A 20,231-nucleotide genomic window follows, 5' to 3' on the forward strand; every position below is an offset into this window, starting at 1 on the left:
TTTAGATTCAGATTCAGATCGGCTGCTAAACACACGTTGTTGAGGTTCGAAGATCAAATCCAGATCCGTCAAAACAGGCTGAGACTACTGGTGTTTTCCATTTTCTTGTTGATTAAAAAATAAAAGTATTTGAGGATATGGGAGACAAGTTCTACTATCATATGAAACTCGTCGAGAGAGGTGAGTTTCATACATTAAAACACATCACTCAATGTTAAAACTCGCCTTCCAAGACAATATTTTGAACGTTGTGGTATAATGGCTAACCACTATGAGCTTATAGTCATTCTTTATTGATTGAGTGCGTGGCCTTACAATGGGAGGTGGTATGTACGCCGTTTTGGCAAAAATTATTTCTGTTAAGTTATTTTTATTATTATTTATAGATTTAATTATATTTTTTTCGTATTATTTATAAGTCTCACTTTACTATTTTAGTTAACTTTTACATTTATCTATACTTTCAGCAAAAAAATAAGCGGATTCTAAACAAACCTTTAGTACACGTTTGGGAAGCACGTTTTGTGCATTTCTGCGCGGTGTGTGTTTTTTTTTTTTTTTGTGGATCTCGTGCACTGTTCACGGGACTTGTAAAACACAACTTTAAAACTAGATCTCAAAACACTATTCACACATTTAAAAATTATTTTGCTATAGTGTTTCAGCTTTCAGCAATAAGTGGTATCCAAACAAACCCTTAGTGTATATTTGGATACCAATGAAAAATTAAAATTATTTTACTATATAGCTTATTTTTGCTACTATTTATAGGCCTCATTACACTTTTTTGTACCATTTATGAGTCTACTATACTATTTCAACTAACTTTTACATTTATTTACAATAACTTTATATAGTATATTATAACTTTTATATTTTTCAGTAATAATTTTTCAGTTTTAGCAAAATAAATAGTATCCAAACAGATCATTAGTGTTTCACATGCATCATGCATTACTGTTATAATATGTGGATCTCACATGTGAATGAGGCTCATATATTGTAAGTTAAGTGTTGCATGGGTCCAAAACATTATATACTTTTTCTTACTATAAAAACCATGGATGGTCTCAATAGATCACACATATATTCAATAGCTAAAAGTCGTGCAAGCATGCTCACTAAGGTGTAAGACAATAACCAACCAAAAAGGGGAATCTTATACAATTGTGTTGTTGTTGTTGTTTTTGTTTTTGTTTTTGTTTTTGTTTTTTTTTAGCTTTTTTTTTTTTTAACTTTTAACTTTTAATGAGGTTTTTTTTTTTTTTTTAATTTTTTTAATAATTTGATATTTTTTTTTTTTTTTTTTTTGTGGATCTCATGCACTGTTCACGGGACTTGTAAAACACAACTTTAAAACTAGATCTCAAAACACTATTTCCACATTTAAAAATTATTTTGCTATAGTGTTTCAGCTTTCAGCAATAAATGGTATCCAAACAAACCCTTAGTGTATGTTTGGATACCAATGAAAAATTAAAATTATTTTACTATATAGCTTATTTTTGCTACTATTTATAGGTCTCATAACACTTTTTGGTACCATTTATGAGTCTACTATACTATTTCAACTAACTTTTACATTTATTTACAATAACTTTATATAGTATATTATAACTTTTATCTTTTTCAGTAATAATTTTTCAGTTTTAGCAAAATAAATAATATCCAAACAGATCATTAGTGTTTCACATGCATCAAGCATTACTGTTATAATATGTGGATCTCACATGTGAATGAGGCTCATATATTGTAAGTTAAGTGTTGCATGGGTCCAAAACATTATATACTTTTTCTTACTATAAAAACCATGGATGGTCTCAATAGATCACACATATATTCAATAGCTAAAAGTCGTGCAAGCATGCTCACTAAGGTGTAAGACAATAACCAACCAAAAAGGGGAATCTTATACAATTGTGTTGTTGTTGTTGTTGTTCTGTTTTGTTTTTGATTTTGTTTTTGTTTTATTTTAGTTTTTTTTTTTAACTTTTAACTTTTAATGAGTTTTTTTTTTTTTTAATTTTTTTAATAATTTGATAATTATAAGAGGAAAATAAGGACTTGAACCTTAAATTTATTTTAGAAACACAAAAATGTGCCAACTAGCTAAGTTACCAAGCTCTTGTCTTTACAAAAATATTATAGGCCTAGCCCACCTTAAAAAAAGAAATATATATAATTTAGGGCTAAGCATGGAACCCGTCGAGCTCAAAAACCCACTCGACATAACCCAAATCGAAGAGCTTTAGGCAAGCTAGGTGGAAATTTGGGTTGGGTTTGGGTATTTCTCTTATATATTTTGCGATTTTCGGGTTGGATTTGGGTTTAACCTGACCCCCATCCTTTTTTCTTTTTTTTCTTTTTTTTTTAACATTGTTGGTAGGCTTAATGTTAAATATATTTATTTCCAATTAAAAAAAAGTTCCTATTAGAAATTTCCCTCTTATTTCCTTTTTCAATTTAAAACCTAACCTAATCACCTCGTTTAAGATTTTATCATCTATACTATATATAAAATGATTCCTCTTTTTTAGCTGGACTTTTATATGGTTTAAAAATATTCTTATTAATGAAAGGTAACTTCTTTTAGAAATAGAATCATAAATATTAAATAAAAAATTTCATTTTGAATTAAAAAAAAAAGAAAATTCCTAAAATTTAAGATTTTTTTTTTCCCTTTACATTCAAAAAAGAAATTATAGTTACGGCTTATATCTAAAATTTTATCATTTTTATTTGTTTGAAAAAAAATTATATTTTTAAATTATAATGGATGCAAATTATTAATCTTTATCCAAAAAATAGAAAAGTCTCTGAGCACGCTTTCACGTGCATGCTTAGAGGCTAGTCTTTTATACTTTCCATATTTATTTTCAATTTAAATTAATGCTACAGTCACAAACTATTTTACAACATTTTTACAAACTATTGATGTGTCCAACTTCTTATTGGTTTTCATCTAAGCCCACCATTAACATCACTTTTTCATTTACCAATAACCACTCACCATATCAACGCACGATTTATAAAATTTTTTGTAAAAAAGCTTGTATTTCTAGCATTACTCTAAAAGAAAATCTCTTGACATTAATGACCCAACTTATTTGAGAAAATATTTAATAACTTATTAAAAACATTCCAAATAGAAATGTCAACTTAAATTTAAATTTGAATTTATTTAGCAAAAAAAAAAAAATACTTAAATTTGAATTTCAATTCTTAATTCCATGAATTTAAATTCTTAATTCCAATGGAAAGATTTTATCTATAGTCACCTCATTAAAGCCTTTGCAATTCCCAAATTGAATTTTAAGATTCAAATTTAAAATTCAACATTGACTAACCCAATTATATTTGGAAAAACACTATGACTTTACCAATTGAATTGAAAATAACTAATTAATTTCCCAACAAAAATCATAGCAAATCCCAGGTAAAATGTACACACACAAAAAAAAAATACTAATTAACTAAAAAAATCACAGAGGCATGGAGAATGAAAACTTACATGAGCTTAATTTCATAGTGTACTTTCTCAATTAAGGGATTCCACTCACGTGGATTTCCAAATTCAAAAAGTTGAGTATAAATGAAATGTGCTAGATTAGGAAGTTTACAAAATGATCTAATTAGCATGCTTCCTATTAAGGGTCTCTAAATTTGAAATTTAATTGCTTATTAGGAGGTAGTTAAATTAAGGAGATAATAAAATTTCCTAATGCAAATTCAATATCATTTTCAAACAACTCATTAAAATCCTATATTTTCCATATAGGATTCAAATTCCTAAAATGGATGTCTAAGGAAAGAAACATGCTTTGTCAACTACATTCAACGAATTTCTCAAAAAATAAATAAATTCAACGGGGAAAGAAAATATAATGAATTATACCCTAAATTATTAAAAAAAGAAAAAGAAAAAAAGGAGAGACCCGCTAGAGACCCGACCCGGACAACGCTTAGCCTATTTATACACACACACACGATGTGATATGACACAAAGATTTTTCACAATTACTACTATTATTAAAGCATAATAAAAAGTGGTATTAATTGATTAGTGGTGTTAGTGATGTTACTCCAAGATGACAAAAATTTATCACCTTGCACTCGGTCCTCACATATTTCCCACCTTAAAGAGGTGATAAAACCCAAATTTAGAGTCAATTATTATTTTTTAATTTAGTCACAAAAATGAACATTATGCAAACTTTTGAGACAAAAATGATAGTTTTGACAAAAATATTTAAGAGTGCAAATTGTAATCATGGATATAAGTTAGGAAAGTAAAGTGTAATTTTCCTAAGGCTCTGCTTGGGAGAAGAGAATGGAATGGAAATGAATAAAAAGAATAATTAGAATAATTTTATAATATTCTTTCCTTCTCTTGTTTGGGAGTTTAATGGAGGGAATTGAAAGTCAATTCCTTTGTTTGGGAGTTTAAATGGGAGGGAATGGAATGGATAGGAGGGAACACTCATTCTTCTTTATTCCCTTAAAACCTCAAATTTTCATTCACCCCGAAATTAGGAGGAATAGGAGGGAATGAAATTAGATTTAATAATTTTTTTACTAAAACTTCCAAAATATCTTTATATATTCAACCATTTATTTTAAAATAGGGGTTTAATAGTAATATTGTCAGAAAATGATTCCATTTCATTCCTTTCATGTTGCTCCTAAACAGGATTACTTACATTCCATTCATTTTCATTCCTTTCCATTGCTTTATTTTAAAATATCCAATCAAGGTTACTTAATTCCATTTTATTCTATTCTTTTCCATTCCTTTCCCTTACTTAAATACATTCTATTTCATTCCATTTCTTTCTATTCCTTTATGATCGTCTTTCATTCCATTTTATTCCCTTATGAACTCCCAAGCGGAGCCTAAAAAATTTCACCATAAGAACTAAGAAGTTCATGGCTCGTATTTTCACACACTCATTTTTCAACCCCAAAAGGCTCCAACATAACACTTTTACCTTTTCTGCTATTTTGGCAACCATTAGAACAGCCACTAGAATGCATAAATTAGGATGGTATCTAGGATCTTGCTTTTCTAGGACTAAAACACTAGGTATTGCCTTTTTTTTTAAATAAAATAAAAAAATGTTAAATGTTTGGGTTAGAGGGTGGGGTTTGATTGAGTTTTCCAAGCTGTTTTTACTCAGGAAGGAAATGATGGACCTACTATTATGATGCATTTGTATCTCTCTTGAAATCCAGTGGCTATTTTTTCAATTGCATATGGTATTAATGTTAGCATCCTACCCTGATAATATTTATAGCCGTTAACCAAGCAAAAATACTATAGTATTAACTGGCAGTTGATACTTTTTTTTTGCAGATATTGGTATTTGAAAGAAGCATATATTAGAGCCATATGAAGCAGACTGGCGTATGGGTTGAACAGAGTGGAGTTTTTGACTTTTTGAGCTTGGAAAAAAGACATTGGGTTAGTTCCTGACATAATATCATGTTTTAAGTCTTGGATCTTGAAGTGTGTCAATCTTGTATAGCATAGGATTGAAATGAGGCATATTTGGAGCTTCAACAAGAGTATCTTAATATTAGTATGCACATAACAAACAACATTTTCATGCTACAAGACCGTAAGATCATATAAATACCAGCTTGACAAAGGAGACCCACCCATTTCTTTTGACCACTAGATTAGTTTCACAATAAAATTTTCAAAATTATGAGAAGCCATTCTTTCTTAAAGGTACAAACATGATTAGCTCCATAACAAGGCAGAACTCTAGGTCATCATCCATCAAACAACAATGCAACATATTCAACAGAAAAGCATCAAATACACTTGGGGCAAAAAAAAAAAAAAAAAAAAAAAACAAAAACAAAAAAAAAAAGGAAACGCGCCGTGCCTCTGTATCCAAACCCTCACATAATCTTCTTATGGTGTTTTGTTTTGTTATGCTTTTGACAATAAATAACAGAATTTGTTATCAATATAGTAAAGATCATAAAAAAAGCGTTGCCATAACATAACCACATGCATGATTACCTGTCAAGAACTAAAACCTTTTAATATTATGAGAAGTTTAAGTTAGCCCAAAGGGAAAAAAAAAAGAAAGAAAGAAAGAAAGAAAATAAATAGAGCTATGCTAAATACACTGAATTATAAATATAAAATTTCACACCACATTACAGTAGACTAGGAGACTTGGAGTCCACCACAATACAACATTGTAAAAAAATGTGAAATTTTTTTCATTGGTTATAGTCTTCTAGAGTTTCTCAAAAATGAAAAAGAGAGAAGTTTAATTATTGAAAAAATCTAGAGACAAATAATAAACCATCAAAAAGGGAAAAAAGTTAATAGATGTATTAAGGACGTTAATTTAAAAAATATTTTTAGAAAATTTTTATGAGAAAAGAAAAAAATAATTGATTTTTTTAATAGATTTTTATATTTCCCATAAAAATGATGGTGAGTTATATGAAAAATTTATGTCTAGCATGACTCTTAATTATTTTAAGAAATAATGACTGACATGTTTATTAAAAGCTCTTAATTGTNAAAAAAAAAAAAAAAAAAGCTCCAAGAAGCCTAGGTTAAGAGCAACCAAATAAGCAATCACTTGTATGTCTTGATTTTTGTTTCTATCATAACTTATTCTATTGGCAATCAAGCACTTACACAGTTCAAATGTATTCTGAGTAAAATATTGGGCAAAATGACCATTTTGATTTCAAGATATGAGGACAAACAACTCCAATAACAAACTGACATAATAGGGTCTGGGTTAATTGAATCAACTGCCTACAAGTACACAGTGGACATAACTTGTAAGTCATGGCTCAAACATGGAAAAGAAAACGTAGGTGCACAGCCATTGAATTAAAGGTTTGTTAGGTCTGATTATTATAGCTTCAATGGCAGCAAAATGCCAAGCAAAAATGTCAACAGAAATGTTTGTAAAGGTGCAAGGAGGGGGGTGGCTTGAGATTAAATTGGAGCATCAACTGCCAGCTATTCTGGAGCTTAGTTTATTCTGTGAACAGTATATTAATCAAAATATTGGAGTGGACTGGAGTGGCTGTATCTTTGAAGAAACTTTTGGATTATCAAAACCAGGTGTTTCAGTTAAAATGATTGCATCCTGCAATTGGCAAACAAATATAAGTGGAGTGGCTGTATCTTTGATGAAACTATTGGAGTTACTAAAGCTAGGTGTTTTCAGTTCAGAAGATTGCATAGGAATACATGAAATTTCTTACAACTGAGTGGCTAATTAAAGTTCTACATTATTGACAACCAGAATATAGCTTCAAGAAGAGTACAGAAATTTGGCATCATAATATATGTATGCATATAACAAACCACTTTTTCATGCTACAAGAGTAACAAGACCATAAGATCATTAAAAAAAAAAAAAATCAGAAATACCAGCTTGACCAAACAGACTCACCCACTTCTTTTGAGTTTGACCACTAGGTTAGAATAACCATTCCAAATCCCATTATTGTTGTGCCTTCTGCACCTTCCTTCCTATCATCCTAATATCCCAACAACCTACTTAGTCAGTAGATGAACCTGAAACAGTTGCAGCCATAACCAAATTATAACTAAACACTGCAGCTACAGCTTATCAACATTTTCTCTCCATTGCCCTTGGACATACAACAGCAGTCTATACCAATAACTAAGAAAAGGAAGGCACTAACTCTACATGCCTTTTAAGTTCTACCTCATTTGCCAAACAAGTTTAATGAACAAATCCCTTAGTAGTATAAACCTTAGCATGTTATATAGTATAAAGAACACAATAGCATTGAAAGAAACACAATATTTAAGCACTTAAAACAAGTTGATGCACATCTGCCGACAATAAACTTGTGATTGGACCCAGCTAAGCATGAGAAATTAGCATTCCATATCAAGATACAACCAGGCAAGGGAGATAGGATTGCTTATCTTGGAACCAACTCTCTCTCATATAAAGTAGCTTCTTATTATCAATATTAGCTTCTTATTATCAATATTAAGGTTAAATGCAGTACACAAACCAACAAAGACCATGTAGCTTGAACTAAGGAAGTAAGAACATGACCTTGGAATGGCATCGTGCTTACTAGACAAGCACTTGCCTACTCCTTTTAAACATTCTCACATTTATATATTCTTTTATTTAGTTATGTTTTTTCAGTCAATTCTTCTTTAAATTGAAGTCAGAAGAGCTATAATCTAGCTCTTCGTAACTCTAAAGGAATAACAATCATCCATACCACAACAACCATTCACATAAAAATATCAAATACTTATTTATAATAGCCACAAAAGGATAATGTAAACATGGAATAAAAGTCAAGCTTTAGCAATACTAACTATCATGCCAACTACTAAAGAAAAAGGAATAAACAAGGGTTTCACTTCATCCATACCACCATGACTTCAATCTTATATGCTCACCACCAACCCGTTAGTAAGATTCCACATTTGTTCCATCAAGTAAAACAAGGCTCTCCATGAAAGTGGTTACATATGAAGGATGTTGGATATCGGGATCCTTCTTCTCTTGTAGAGTTTCAATGTCAATTAAAGCATGCTTAAACGCTTGCCTCTCTCCTGGATCATTTCTGTAGCAAACCATAAGTGAACCATAATCAATCAAGGAAATCCAACAAGCCACCCTTTCAGATGGTACAACAAAAAATTTATTCCAAGACTCAACCACACCATACTCCCTCAACGCCCATATTGAGAATTGAAAGCCAGTTTGTTCACTATGTTCACTTGTAATAAAAGTCAGTTTCCCCTTGAATGATGAAAGACATCTTTGAAGGGTGTTGGTAGAACCATTAGGCAGTTCTAGCTTTCCGAATTTCTCACTATTGACATCAAATGACAAAATCATATTTTTACCCTTGCGATTTTCTTCTCCTTCTACTACAAATGCCAACCAGTGTAAAGCACCACTAACCAATGGAGCTGGCGAAAGATCATTTGGACAATTCACTACACTGGTTGTGAACTCGATTCCAACCCTTCTCCATGAATCCGAACTTAATGTGTACACCTCAACCTCAGGCATAGGCAGAGGCAGAGGTAGAGGCAGAGGCAGAGCTAGAGCTAGAAAGAAACTAAAAAATGAAATCCTCACAACCTTGTAGTCATTGTTCTGGGAATGATAAGCAAATCCGAGTTTAACAAACCTTAACTGTCGTAAGCAAGTATGAGGCAATTTCTTGAATTTTCTAATACTGGGGTTCCACAAATATATATCATTAGCGCAAGTGGAGCTGCCATAATTAGCGAGACACAATAAGCCATTGCAAGAACCCACTATTCGGAAACAAGCATTAGGAAAATCAAAAGGAACTCCAATCTCAGAGATCCTATCAAACGTGCGGTCCAAAGCCACCGTACAGACAGGTCTGTTAGTGTTGGAAGAAGAGTTAGTGTCTCTTACTGATGGCATGTGAATGACACAACCATTACCATGATTTTTGTTGTGATTAAGGTGGGTGGAGATGAAATAAGGGGTGGTGATTGAGGAGTCCCAGGATTCGCAAACGCACCTGAATCTTGTCACTGATTTCACCGGCAGTCTAGCCAGGATGTTCACGACGATGTCAAACGGTAGTTGGTTCTTCCCGTGTCGGAGTCTTGTCATTTGGGACATTCAGAAACGAAATACGCTCAGAGAGAGAGGAACTAAACAGACAGAGAGACTGGTGTTCTCTGTGGAACAGACGAGCTTCAGGTGAGAAGGATATAGAGTTTCATTTAAAACACGCCTCTCCCAAAAACAAAAAACAAAAAGACAGCAGCTATTTCCCAAAATAATGAGTTTCAATAAGCATATGAAACTCGAGAAGAGATATAGAGTTTCATTAAAACACGTAAAAAGACAATTAAAATCAAACAAAAGATTACTAACAAAATTAAAATCTGAATTAATAGCAGACAAATTATTTAATAAAATCTAATGTTCATCTACCAAGAGAGACTATATATCTCTTGTAACCAAAAAAAAAACAATTTCACTTTATCTTTCCATATTAATTCTCGAATTGTAGGGTCAGTTTTTGCGGTCCATGCCCAAGGAAGTATGGATTAGGAGCCCACCGAGCCCAAAATAATAAATTTTGTAGAGAATGGGTGAAAGGGCTAGGCTAATAATGAAAATAACAGTATTAAACAGCAACCCCAATGGGAAGATTTGAATTAATGTGTTCTTGGACTAATATGAGTGCTCAGTCCGAAGAGGTGCTTTTCATTGATAGTCTAGGGTTACAATTCCTGGAGCTACCATCATCAAATATCTCTCTTTTTTTTCTCTTTCTCTCAGAGGCACCCTTCCCTTATATAGCATTGCCTTCTTCCATCTCCTCCGTCCACCTGTTCATCATCCAGGCACCCACTTGAGTGTATGTCCCATCACCCCACTTTTAGCCTTATGTGAGTGGCGGTAGCTGAGAATGCACTGTTCAGGGGTCTTATCCACATAAATGCGGCCAAGAAGGTAGGTGCCGTGCATTAAATGTGGTGGTTGAGGTATGCCTCCTTGATATTTCTCTGTTCCCGTTGTCTTCATGTGTGTCTCCTTTTCTTTTATTTATTAATTTTTTGTTCTTCTTAGCTTTTATACTCTTGTTTTATCCCACTTAGTTTTTGGGCCCAAAATTTGTTGAGCCAGTCCTAGTGGTATTAATGGTGCTATAAGTGATGCCAGGTGAAAGTGATGTTACTCCAAGATGACAAAAATTTCTTACCCTACACTCCTCATGAATTATTCCCACCCTAAAGGGGTCACTAAACCAAAATTTAGAGCCAACAAAAAAAAAAAAAAAAAAAAAAAAAAAAAGAGAGTAAAAAATGAACTTTATGCAAACTTTAGAGACAAACGGATATTTTGCCAAAAATAAAAGTACAATAGAAATAAAATAAGATATAGAACCTTTCAACATTTTCATGAAAATTTATATTATTAATAATATATAATTTCGGTCCAACTTCTCCATTTTTACTAGCATATGAGGACTTAACTCATGGTAGCCCATCATGGGTTTTTAAAGGTTTTGAAAGGAAACATGGAAGTATGATGGAAGAAAAGTTAGAGAATTTTTTTTTTTCTTTTCTNGTTAGAGAATTTTTTTTTTTTTTTCTTTTCTTACAATTCTAGATAGACCTCTTTTCTTTTCTTTTCTTTTTTTCTTTTTTTTTATTATTTATTATTATTTTTTTTTATAGATTTCCAACCTACACAGATCTTGTATCAAGGAGAGGGTTTTGAAAATTACTTGGGAAAATTTTAATTCAAACAAACATACTTTATCAATGGATTTAACAGCTCTTTTAGTTATATTTTTTAGGCAAAAATGCAAAACTGACCCTCTAACTTTTACTATTTTTCATTTTAGTCTTCTAACTTTCAATTTTGTCAATTCAGTCCTCTAACTTTTAATTTTTGTCAATGCAGGATTCCATTAAACCCCAGTTAAGGCTGCCGTTAACTTTCAAATTTTTTTCTTTTTTTGGAATTAAAAGAAAAAAGAAAAAGAAAAATCTGAAATAAATAAATAAATAAATAAGGGAACGTCGACGTCATTCCCCTTACCTTAAATGTTTTCTTTTCTTTTTTTTCACAGATTTTTTTTCTTTTAATTCCGAAATTTTTTTAAAAAAAAAAAAAAAAAACTGGAAGTTAACGGCAGCCCAGTTATGGAGTTTAACGGAATCCTACATTGACAAAACTGAAAGTTAGAGGACTAAAATGAAAAAGACTGAAAGTTAGAGGGTCAGTTTTTCATTTTTGCCTATTTTTTAATATATAAACATATTTTATATTTAAGTTGTACAAAACATTAATGACACTCAAACTTAAATTCTTACCAATAAAAATAAAAAAGAAGGTACTGCACATGGTGCCAATAAGTCTAGTTTATATATATTTATATCTATATAATAATAACTAATAGTTAAAACATTTGAATTTTTGTTGACCACTCCTTATTGTGTCATGTGGCTACATAAATAAATGTCACATTAACATTTTAAGAACTCAAACAAAAAACTGCCTTTTCGTTTGGTGGGTTATTCCAAACGTTTTGATTTTATTAGTTTGGTAGTTGTTTATTTATTTATTTTTTTGATAGAATTTGTGGTAGTTGTTTAGTTATCTGTATTTATTTTCTTCTTTTTCTTTTTCTTTGGCTCTTTTCCTGCTAAACTTTATAAAAAAAAAACTAACCAATTGCCTATAACTTTAGACACAACGTTTCACTCTCTTGGGCAGTAGTTATAAATATACAATATTTTTTATATCTCTCTACGAACTTCTCTCCCTCTCTCTCTCCCTCTTTCCAAAATTTATTTCCTGTTGAAAACTTTGAAACAAATTTTTCCAGAAAAGTTTTTTTCTCTTATTTGCAATAGAACTTCTCTTTTCGGTGATGCCAGCCAGCAAAGCGCCACCAAATCAACTTTAAAGGTCAGATACCTCTTCTCATATGTATGGTAAAGAAAAATTGGTACAAATTAAAACTATAGGTGAATTATAGGGGGAAATAGGTATATCAAGTAGTATATATTTGGTTTCTCAAAAAAAAAAAAAAAAAAAAAAAGTAGTATAGTATTTGTATAAAAACTCATAGAAATAAGTGAAAATCATCAACTAATGACTTAAAAAAAAAATTGATTCTGTGGGGGGAGAAAAACCCAACCCAACTTATTGGGCCCAAGGCCCTGAATGAGGAGCACTCTTCTCCGAGGAGGTGTGATCTGCAGCCAGGCCCACATCAAAGGGGAATGCCTTGAGACGAGCACGTGTGCCATCCGAGGAGGTAGTCATGTGCCCGAGTAGTCCAACATCCTCGGATCCGAAGAGGTTTGGCCCAACACGAGCACGGGAGGTTCAAATGATCTGTTGGACAAGTGTCTAGAGGGAGAGGAACCTCACACACATGAAGACAACGGGAACAGAGAAATATCAAGGAGGCATACCTCAACCACCACATTTAATGCACGGCACCTACCTTCTTGGCCGCATTTATGTGGATAAGACCCTGAACAGTGCATTCTCAGCTACCGCCACTCACATAAGGCTAAAAGTGGGGTGATGGACATACACTCAAGTGGGTGCCTGGATGATGAACAGTGGACGGAGGAGATGGAAGAAGGCAATGCTATATAAGGGAAGGGTGCCTCTGAGAGAAAGGAGAAAAAAGAGAGATATTTGATGATGGTAGCTCCAGGAATTGTAACCCTAGACTATCAATGAAAAGCACCTCTTCGGACTGAGCACTCATATTAGTCCAAGAACACATTAATTCAAATCTTCCCATTGGGGTTGCTGTTTAATACTGTTATTTTCATTATTAGCCTAGCCCTTTCACCCATTCTCTACAAAATTTATTGTTTTGGGCTCGGTGGGCTCTAATCCATACTTCCTTGGGCATGGGCCGCAAAAACTGACCCTACAATTGGCGCCGTCTGTGGGGAGGGCTTGTGCAAGAGTAAAACAACAGTTGATGATGGCAGGGCAAGGTGAACAGCAAGCAGAGTCCAGGGCATCCCAACACGTGGACCATTTCGCCAACCTAGAGAGGGACCAAAATCGTGAAGGTAGCGTACACACAGTGCGCCTTAGCCAGGGCCAATCACAGAGCAGAAATCACATGTCCCATGCAAAGAAGAACCGCGACCTGCAACTGGAAGTAGAAAAATTAAAGAGAGAGCTGCCGCTATGCAAAGAGGAGACGGGCTCCCTCATACTCTGAGGACGATCTTGATGATGAGCAGGATGTCTCTATCAGCACAAATCCAAAACACCAGCCAGTAAGTCCTACACTTAATGAGGAGGAATCCCATCGTAAGAGACAACGTAGAAGTCCATCACACAAGGACATGGAGAACGATGCCATGAACAGGGCTTTGAACCAGATATCTATGTCGCCCTTCACGCGTAGGATAGAGGAGGCTAGACTCCCTCCGGCGTTTTAACCAGCCAACGTTTACCATCTATAATGGTAAGACTGACCCCGTAGAGCATGTGAGTCACTTTAACCAAAGGATGGCTGTCTACGCCAGAGACGAAGCCTGATGTGCAAAGTTTTCCCTCCAGTCTGGGGCCTGTGGCCATGAGGTGGGTTGACGGTTTGAAGGCAGGCTCCATCAACTCCTTCAAAGAGCTCACTCAGGCATTCAGCTCCCGTTTGTCACGTGCGCGAAGAGCGGCCAGACCTGTTTCTTCCCTGCTATCCTTGTTCATGCAGAAGATGAATCCTTGAAGGCGTATTCAGATAGGTTTGGAGATGTTCAATGAGGTAGAAGGTAACAATGAACGCAATGGCCCTCAGCACATTCAAGCTCGGCCTCCCACTGATCACGGTTTGAGGGCGTCTCTATCTGGCAAACCGGTCGCAAACGTGCGTCAGCTAATGGACCGCATAGAGAAGTATGAGGGTTGAAGAAGTCAGCAGCAGGGCAAGGGAAAGGACAAGGTTGTCCCTCAGGATAGGAGGGATTCGCGTCGGACCGTTACAATTACAATAAACCGCGAAGAGATTTTGCCGGGCAATCAGGATCGATGAATCCTCAATCGGTCAACACCGTGNGTTCTAAATCATATGGCGCTAAAAAGCCCTTCCAACGACGTCAATACGGGCGAGGCGGGGGTCTCCTTGGACAATTGCGTTGCCGACCGGTTGATAACCTTTTGGTTTTCCTGTGTAGCCCAGAATCAGAGGAGCCGATCGGAGCTGTCCGTCCGCGCTCACGAAAATCTCGGATCTCAACAGGAAATTGAGGGCGGCGACGTTCGTAAGACTTAGCCGAGGAGATACGAAGTTTTTATCTGTTCCAAGGCACAGCAAAGCTATGTTAGACTCAAAAATAGTAGCACAAAAGGAACCAAAGACGATTAAGAGATGAGGACCCTAGGCCTATGGTCAGTATGCCTAAATCTAACATGGCCCACCTGGCTTTCCACGCTTGGTTGGGCAGTGATGGCCGTCATGCCATGCACCCGAGACGATCACATAGTCGTCTTTCATCCCTTTGTTGGATTTGGGGAGGCAAGAAATGAGCCTGACCACGTCCGACCGGGATTTTAAGTAGTACCCTGCGTCTTGTTGGCTGTGGCATTCGTACAGATGTACTACGTCGAGCCAGGTGAGGCCCAATCCTAGGTGAAGGTTAAGGTGGTCAATGGCCCCTAGAATCCTAAACATGTTGGGTGCGCACTGCCAGGGAGTGAGCCTATGGTTTCGGAGATAGCTAGTGGTAATGGGACCCATGGGGATGGTCATTCCCCCTTCTTTGAAGGCGATAAGGGGAATAACCACTTCTCCCGTCTCCCGGTCTGTTAGAATCTTTTCTGGGGGGCAATACCTCACACCCACGTTGGGAGGTATGTGGTACGTGGCCCTAAATGCTTCTAATTGCTCAGGGGTATCCACCATGTACTCGAGTTTTCCCATGGTGCCTAGATAAAACTGTTGGCCGAAGAGAAAACTAAATGGTTTGATGAACGATGACTCACCGGGACTAAATCGGAGAGATGATTTCAGGCTTGTAGAAGGGTTCTTGATGGCTCTGGGGAAGCCTGAGAGCAGCGACTGAGATGTTTGGACGGAGCGGCGCGTCTGTTTCTCTCTGAAGCGTCTGAGGATTAGCAAAGTGAAGAAGAAATAGTGTCCTCCGAAGCTTTATACGAGTCAAACGAAGGGTCAGGGATACTCCCGCCCAAATTTCGAAGAAAAACCACAGCCGTTGGATCATTCAATCACCGTTGGATACGAAGGACAAAGCGCCACCTGGTGCAATTAATGCAGCGCCTGGGGAATAAGAAACCGCAGCGGCATTAATGAAGCGACAGCTCCTATGCTTATGCACGTGCCAATTCAAAATTGCCTGTTTACAAGCTTTTGCTCCGGGGCAAGTCAAAATCCTACTTTTTCTCTTCGGATGCGAACGAAAAACTACAATTTTGAGGGGCTAATGTGGGGGGAGAAAAACCCAACCCAACTTATTGGGCCCAAGGCCCTGAATGAGGAGCACTCTTCGTCCGAGGAGGTGTGATCTGCAGCCAGGCCCACATCAAAGGGGAATGCCTTGAGACGAGCACGTGTGCCATCCGAGGAGGTAGTCATGTGCCCGAGTAGTCCAACATCCTCGGATCCGAAGAGGTTTGGCCCAACACGAGCACGGGAGGTTCAAATGATCTGTTGGACAAGTGTCTAGAGGGAGAGGAACCTCAAACACACATGAAGACAACGGGAACAGAGAAATATCAAGGAGGCATACCTCAACCACCACATTTAATGCACGGCACCTACCTTCTTGGCCGCATTTATGTGGATAAGACCCTGAACAGTGCATTCTCAGCTACCGCCACTCACATAAGGCTAAAAGTGGGGTGATGGGACATACACTCAAGTGGGTGCCTGGATGATGAACAGGTGGACGGAGGAGATGGAAGAAGGCAATGCTATATAAGGGAAGGGTGCCTCTGAGAGAAAGGGAAAAAAAGAGAGATATTTGATGATGGTAGCTCCAGGAATTGTAACCCTAGACTATCAATGAAAAGCACCTCTTCGGACTGAGCACTCATATTAGTCCAAGAACACATTAATTCAAATCTTCCCATTGGGGTTGCTGTTTAATACTGTTATTTTCATTATTAGCCTAGCCCTTTCACCCATTCTCTACAAAATTTATTGTTTTTGGCTCGGTGGGCTCCTAATCCATACTTCCTTGGGCATGGGCCGCAAAAACTGACCCTACAGATTCTATTAAGGAAAAAATCCACTAAATGAAATTGCCAAATTACGCCCATCTTAAACTCCAAACCAACAGATACATTGAAAGATTCCTTTTTTTTTTTTTTTTTTTTAAAAAGACCTGAACAACACCTTATCACCACCATGAAATCTATCAAATGTTGACATGAATGCTTCTGCAAAATATTTTGACAAAAAAAAAAAAAAAAAAAAAAGAAGAGAAGAAGAAGAAGAAAGGAGCATGATGAAAACGCAATGGTTCTGCAAGATTTTTTGTAAAAAAATAACATGTAGTTGTGTAGGATTGGGAAAATAAAAGATAAGGCATTCTGAAAGTAAATAAATAAATGTGTGGATGAGAGCAATTCAAGATTGAAGTAAAAAAAAAAATAACAAAGAGATAAAAATGAGAGAGTTTGAAAAAGGTGGAGAAGAAAAAAAATTAGAAGAAAAAGAAGAAGGGGAAAACAGAATATACTAGTGCTGTTGAGCAATTTGAAAAGTATGAGGAAATTAAAACTTTTTTTTGGATGATAGATGTTAAAAAACCAAAAAATAAAATAAAACAAACTCCAAAGTGATAAAGATGAGAGAATTTGAAAACGGAGAAGAAGGAAAAATGATAGAACCAAAAAAAAAGAAGGGAAAAACGGAATGGACTTGAGCAATTTGAAAAGTATAAGGAATTTAAAACTTTTTTTACCAAATACTTTCCCAATCTCATTTCACTTACTTTTCAGTGGTTTTGATATACTTTTTTGAAATTATTAAATAAGTTGAGTTATATTAGATTATCTACATTATTTTCTATTACATATTAATAACTTATCTCTCAAAAAAATTAATAACTTAACAATACTTATTATGGAGTTCCTACTCTCATTTTTAGATAAACAACTGCAAACTTTATTACTACCTCTCTAGGTTTGTTAACAATTTCTTTAGTTTAAAAAAAAAATATATATATATATATATATATTATTCCTATTGCATATGATTTTTAAGTGTAGGGTTAGGATTTGTGGCCCAAGCTCAAAACAATAAATTTGTAAAGTATGGGTGAAAGAGCTAGGTTGATTATGGGATCAACAACAACTAATCACAACCCTTAAGCACAAACTAACATGAATTTACACGTAAAGAACGGGTATCCGAAGAGCTATATTATTGATTATGTAGTGAATACAGATCTTGGGGTTACAATAAAGCTCTTATTCTTTTCTCCTCCTCTCTCGTTAGGAGCTTCTTTCCTTTATATAACCTCCCTTATCCTTATCTCCATCGTCCACTTGTACCTCATCCGTGAGTCTACTTGAGTATATGTCATGTCAAGCATCTCCTTTAGCTCTGTGTGAGTGGTGGTAGGTGAGGATACACTGTTCAAGGGTCTTCTTCACATAAATGCGGTCAGAAAAGTTGCTGCAGAGGATTAAATACGGTGGCAGCAGCTTTCCTTTTAGATATTTCTTCATCCTTATCGTCTCCAAGTGTACTCAGAGCTTATCTTGATCAGGAGGAGTCCTCGGAAGATCATCTTGAGCTTTTATACGTTCAATTGACCCATACTATTCGCATCAGAGGAATATAACCTCTTCGGACAGAAGACGACCTCTTCGGATTGTAATCACTTTTCTCTCTGGGGTCTCTCTTCCAGATGGGCCTTGCCCTTACCATCTCCTTCTTCTCGGATGCACAGTAATCCTCATATGGGCTCTCGGCCCACTATGTTAGATTGAGCCTTTTTCCCCCCACATTAAGTATTGGGAATAATTATTAATTTCATGTTTAGCATAAATTTTAGGTATAACAAATTATTACTGATAGCAAAGAATACCAAATTATTATTGGTGTTGGACTTATCATGCATTATTGGTATTAGAATTTTTTTCCTATTAAATTGTAACTTTTATTTTCAATTGATCATAACTTTAAACAAAATGAAAATTTAAAATTTTTGTATGACTATTCCGTGCATCACACGGGTTAGCGACTAGTAATAACTAATAGCCGAAACGTTTGACTTTCTGTTGACCGCTTCTTATTGCGCCTCATGGTTACATAAATTTATGCCACGTATATATTTATATATTTAAAAATACTGAACAGTTGTGCCTTTTCCTTTTAACCTTAAGTTTTAGTATCTACTCACCTTTTCACATAAAATGTATATATCAAAACAAACAAAAAAAAAAAAAAAACTGTCATTAAGAAGAAAAGCATTTGATAAGGCATAGAGAAGATAATTTGAAATAGCATTCGTAAGGTGTATAAAGAGGGAGTGTTTGCACACCCATTTGCCAATGAATATGAAAATGGCGGAGGGGAAGGACCAAGATATGATTGGTTTCCTCTTCAATGAGGATCTCCACTAAGAATGAAACAGTGAGGTCATGTAGTTTGTCCAAGGAATAATGGCCTTAGGAATGAAGGTGGAGGTAGACACCCACGTAGAAGACAAAGGAATGAAAACAATAAGTTTGGCTATGATAGGAATGGCCAAGATAATGGAAGAGTAGGGATCAAACCATATGGAGAAAGGCATCATTACAACGATCCAATTAGGCCACTAGAAGGTGTCAATGCTAATGATAGATATAGACATAGGGTCGATCAAATACCAAATTATCTTGATAAAAAATATGGCCCTGCATTTCGCAGATGTAATAGGCCCGTGTGTAGAGTTTCCTAGGGGATATAAAGTTGCAGAATTCTCTATTTTTTTAGAGATGATGGAAAAACATCAATTTACATATTTTAATTCTTTAACCAAAAAAAAAAAGATGAAAGAGAAGAACTTACCAAATAAATATGAAATACTATTTATACCCAAAGACTCTTTTACAAATACATTCATTAAATATGCACATTTTCGGTCAATAGACACATTTTCAGTCAATAAGGACATTTTCAGTCAATGGGCACTTTTTCATTCAATAGGTACATTTTTGGTCAATATGTATATTTTCATTCAATAGCATAGTTATTAAACCCGGACCAGAGGTTAATCTAGTCTATGAGTTCACTAGGTCACTGATTCAACCAGTGGTTCAACGGTCAAACTACAGGGTCAAATAAAAAGATTCTAATATATATATATATATATATATATAAGTTTGAGAAATCATAACATGAATATGTAAATTAACACAAAAAAGGCATATGCCTAAATTAATAGCATTAAAAATCAAGGTTATAATTCAAAATCAAGGTTTTACAAGTCATAGCATTAAAAATTATATAAAATTCACAAGCATAGTAAACGAATGTCATAAGATTGCAACAAATTTTTTGCTAAGTAAAATTTATTACATGTCTTTAAATTCAGCATATTAAAAAAAAAAAAGACAAATCTCAAAATACATAAAAAAAATAAATATATAAAAAAAAAAAAAAAAAAGTTGAAAGGCACTTGTTCCTCAAAATAAATAAATAAAAGTACGAAGGCACTTTTTGCTAAACTCATCATAATAAACACA

At 34.8% G+C, this 20,231-nt stretch overlaps 1 protein-coding gene across 1 annotated transcript; it reads right to left on the reverse strand.

Moving 5' to 3' along the window:
- Positions 1-8,450: 8,450 nt before the first annotated feature.
- On the reverse strand, positions 8,451-9,644 carry LOC112032855 (F-box/kelch-repeat protein At3g23880-like). Its single transcript, XM_065763404.1, has one exon. The coding sequence runs from the start codon at positions 9,642-9,644 to the stop codon at positions 8,451-8,453; it is 1,194 nt and encodes a 397-aa protein (XP_065619476.1).
- Positions 9,645-20,231: the final 10,587 nt, after the last annotated feature.

This window comes from Quercus suber, unplaced genomic scaffold, assembly GCF_002906115.3.
Source record: "Quercus suber isolate HL8 unplaced genomic scaffold, Cork oak 2.0 scaffold_505, whole genome shotgun sequence".
NCBI lineage: Eukaryota > Viridiplantae > Streptophyta > Magnoliopsida > Fagales > Fagaceae > Quercus > Quercus suber.

Bases quoted from the DNA above. Each gene is read 5' to 3' on its own strand.
- LOC112032855 (XM_065763404.1), bottom strand. From the start codon at position 9,644: ATGACAAGACTCCGACACGGGAAGAACCAACTACCGTTTGACATCGTC.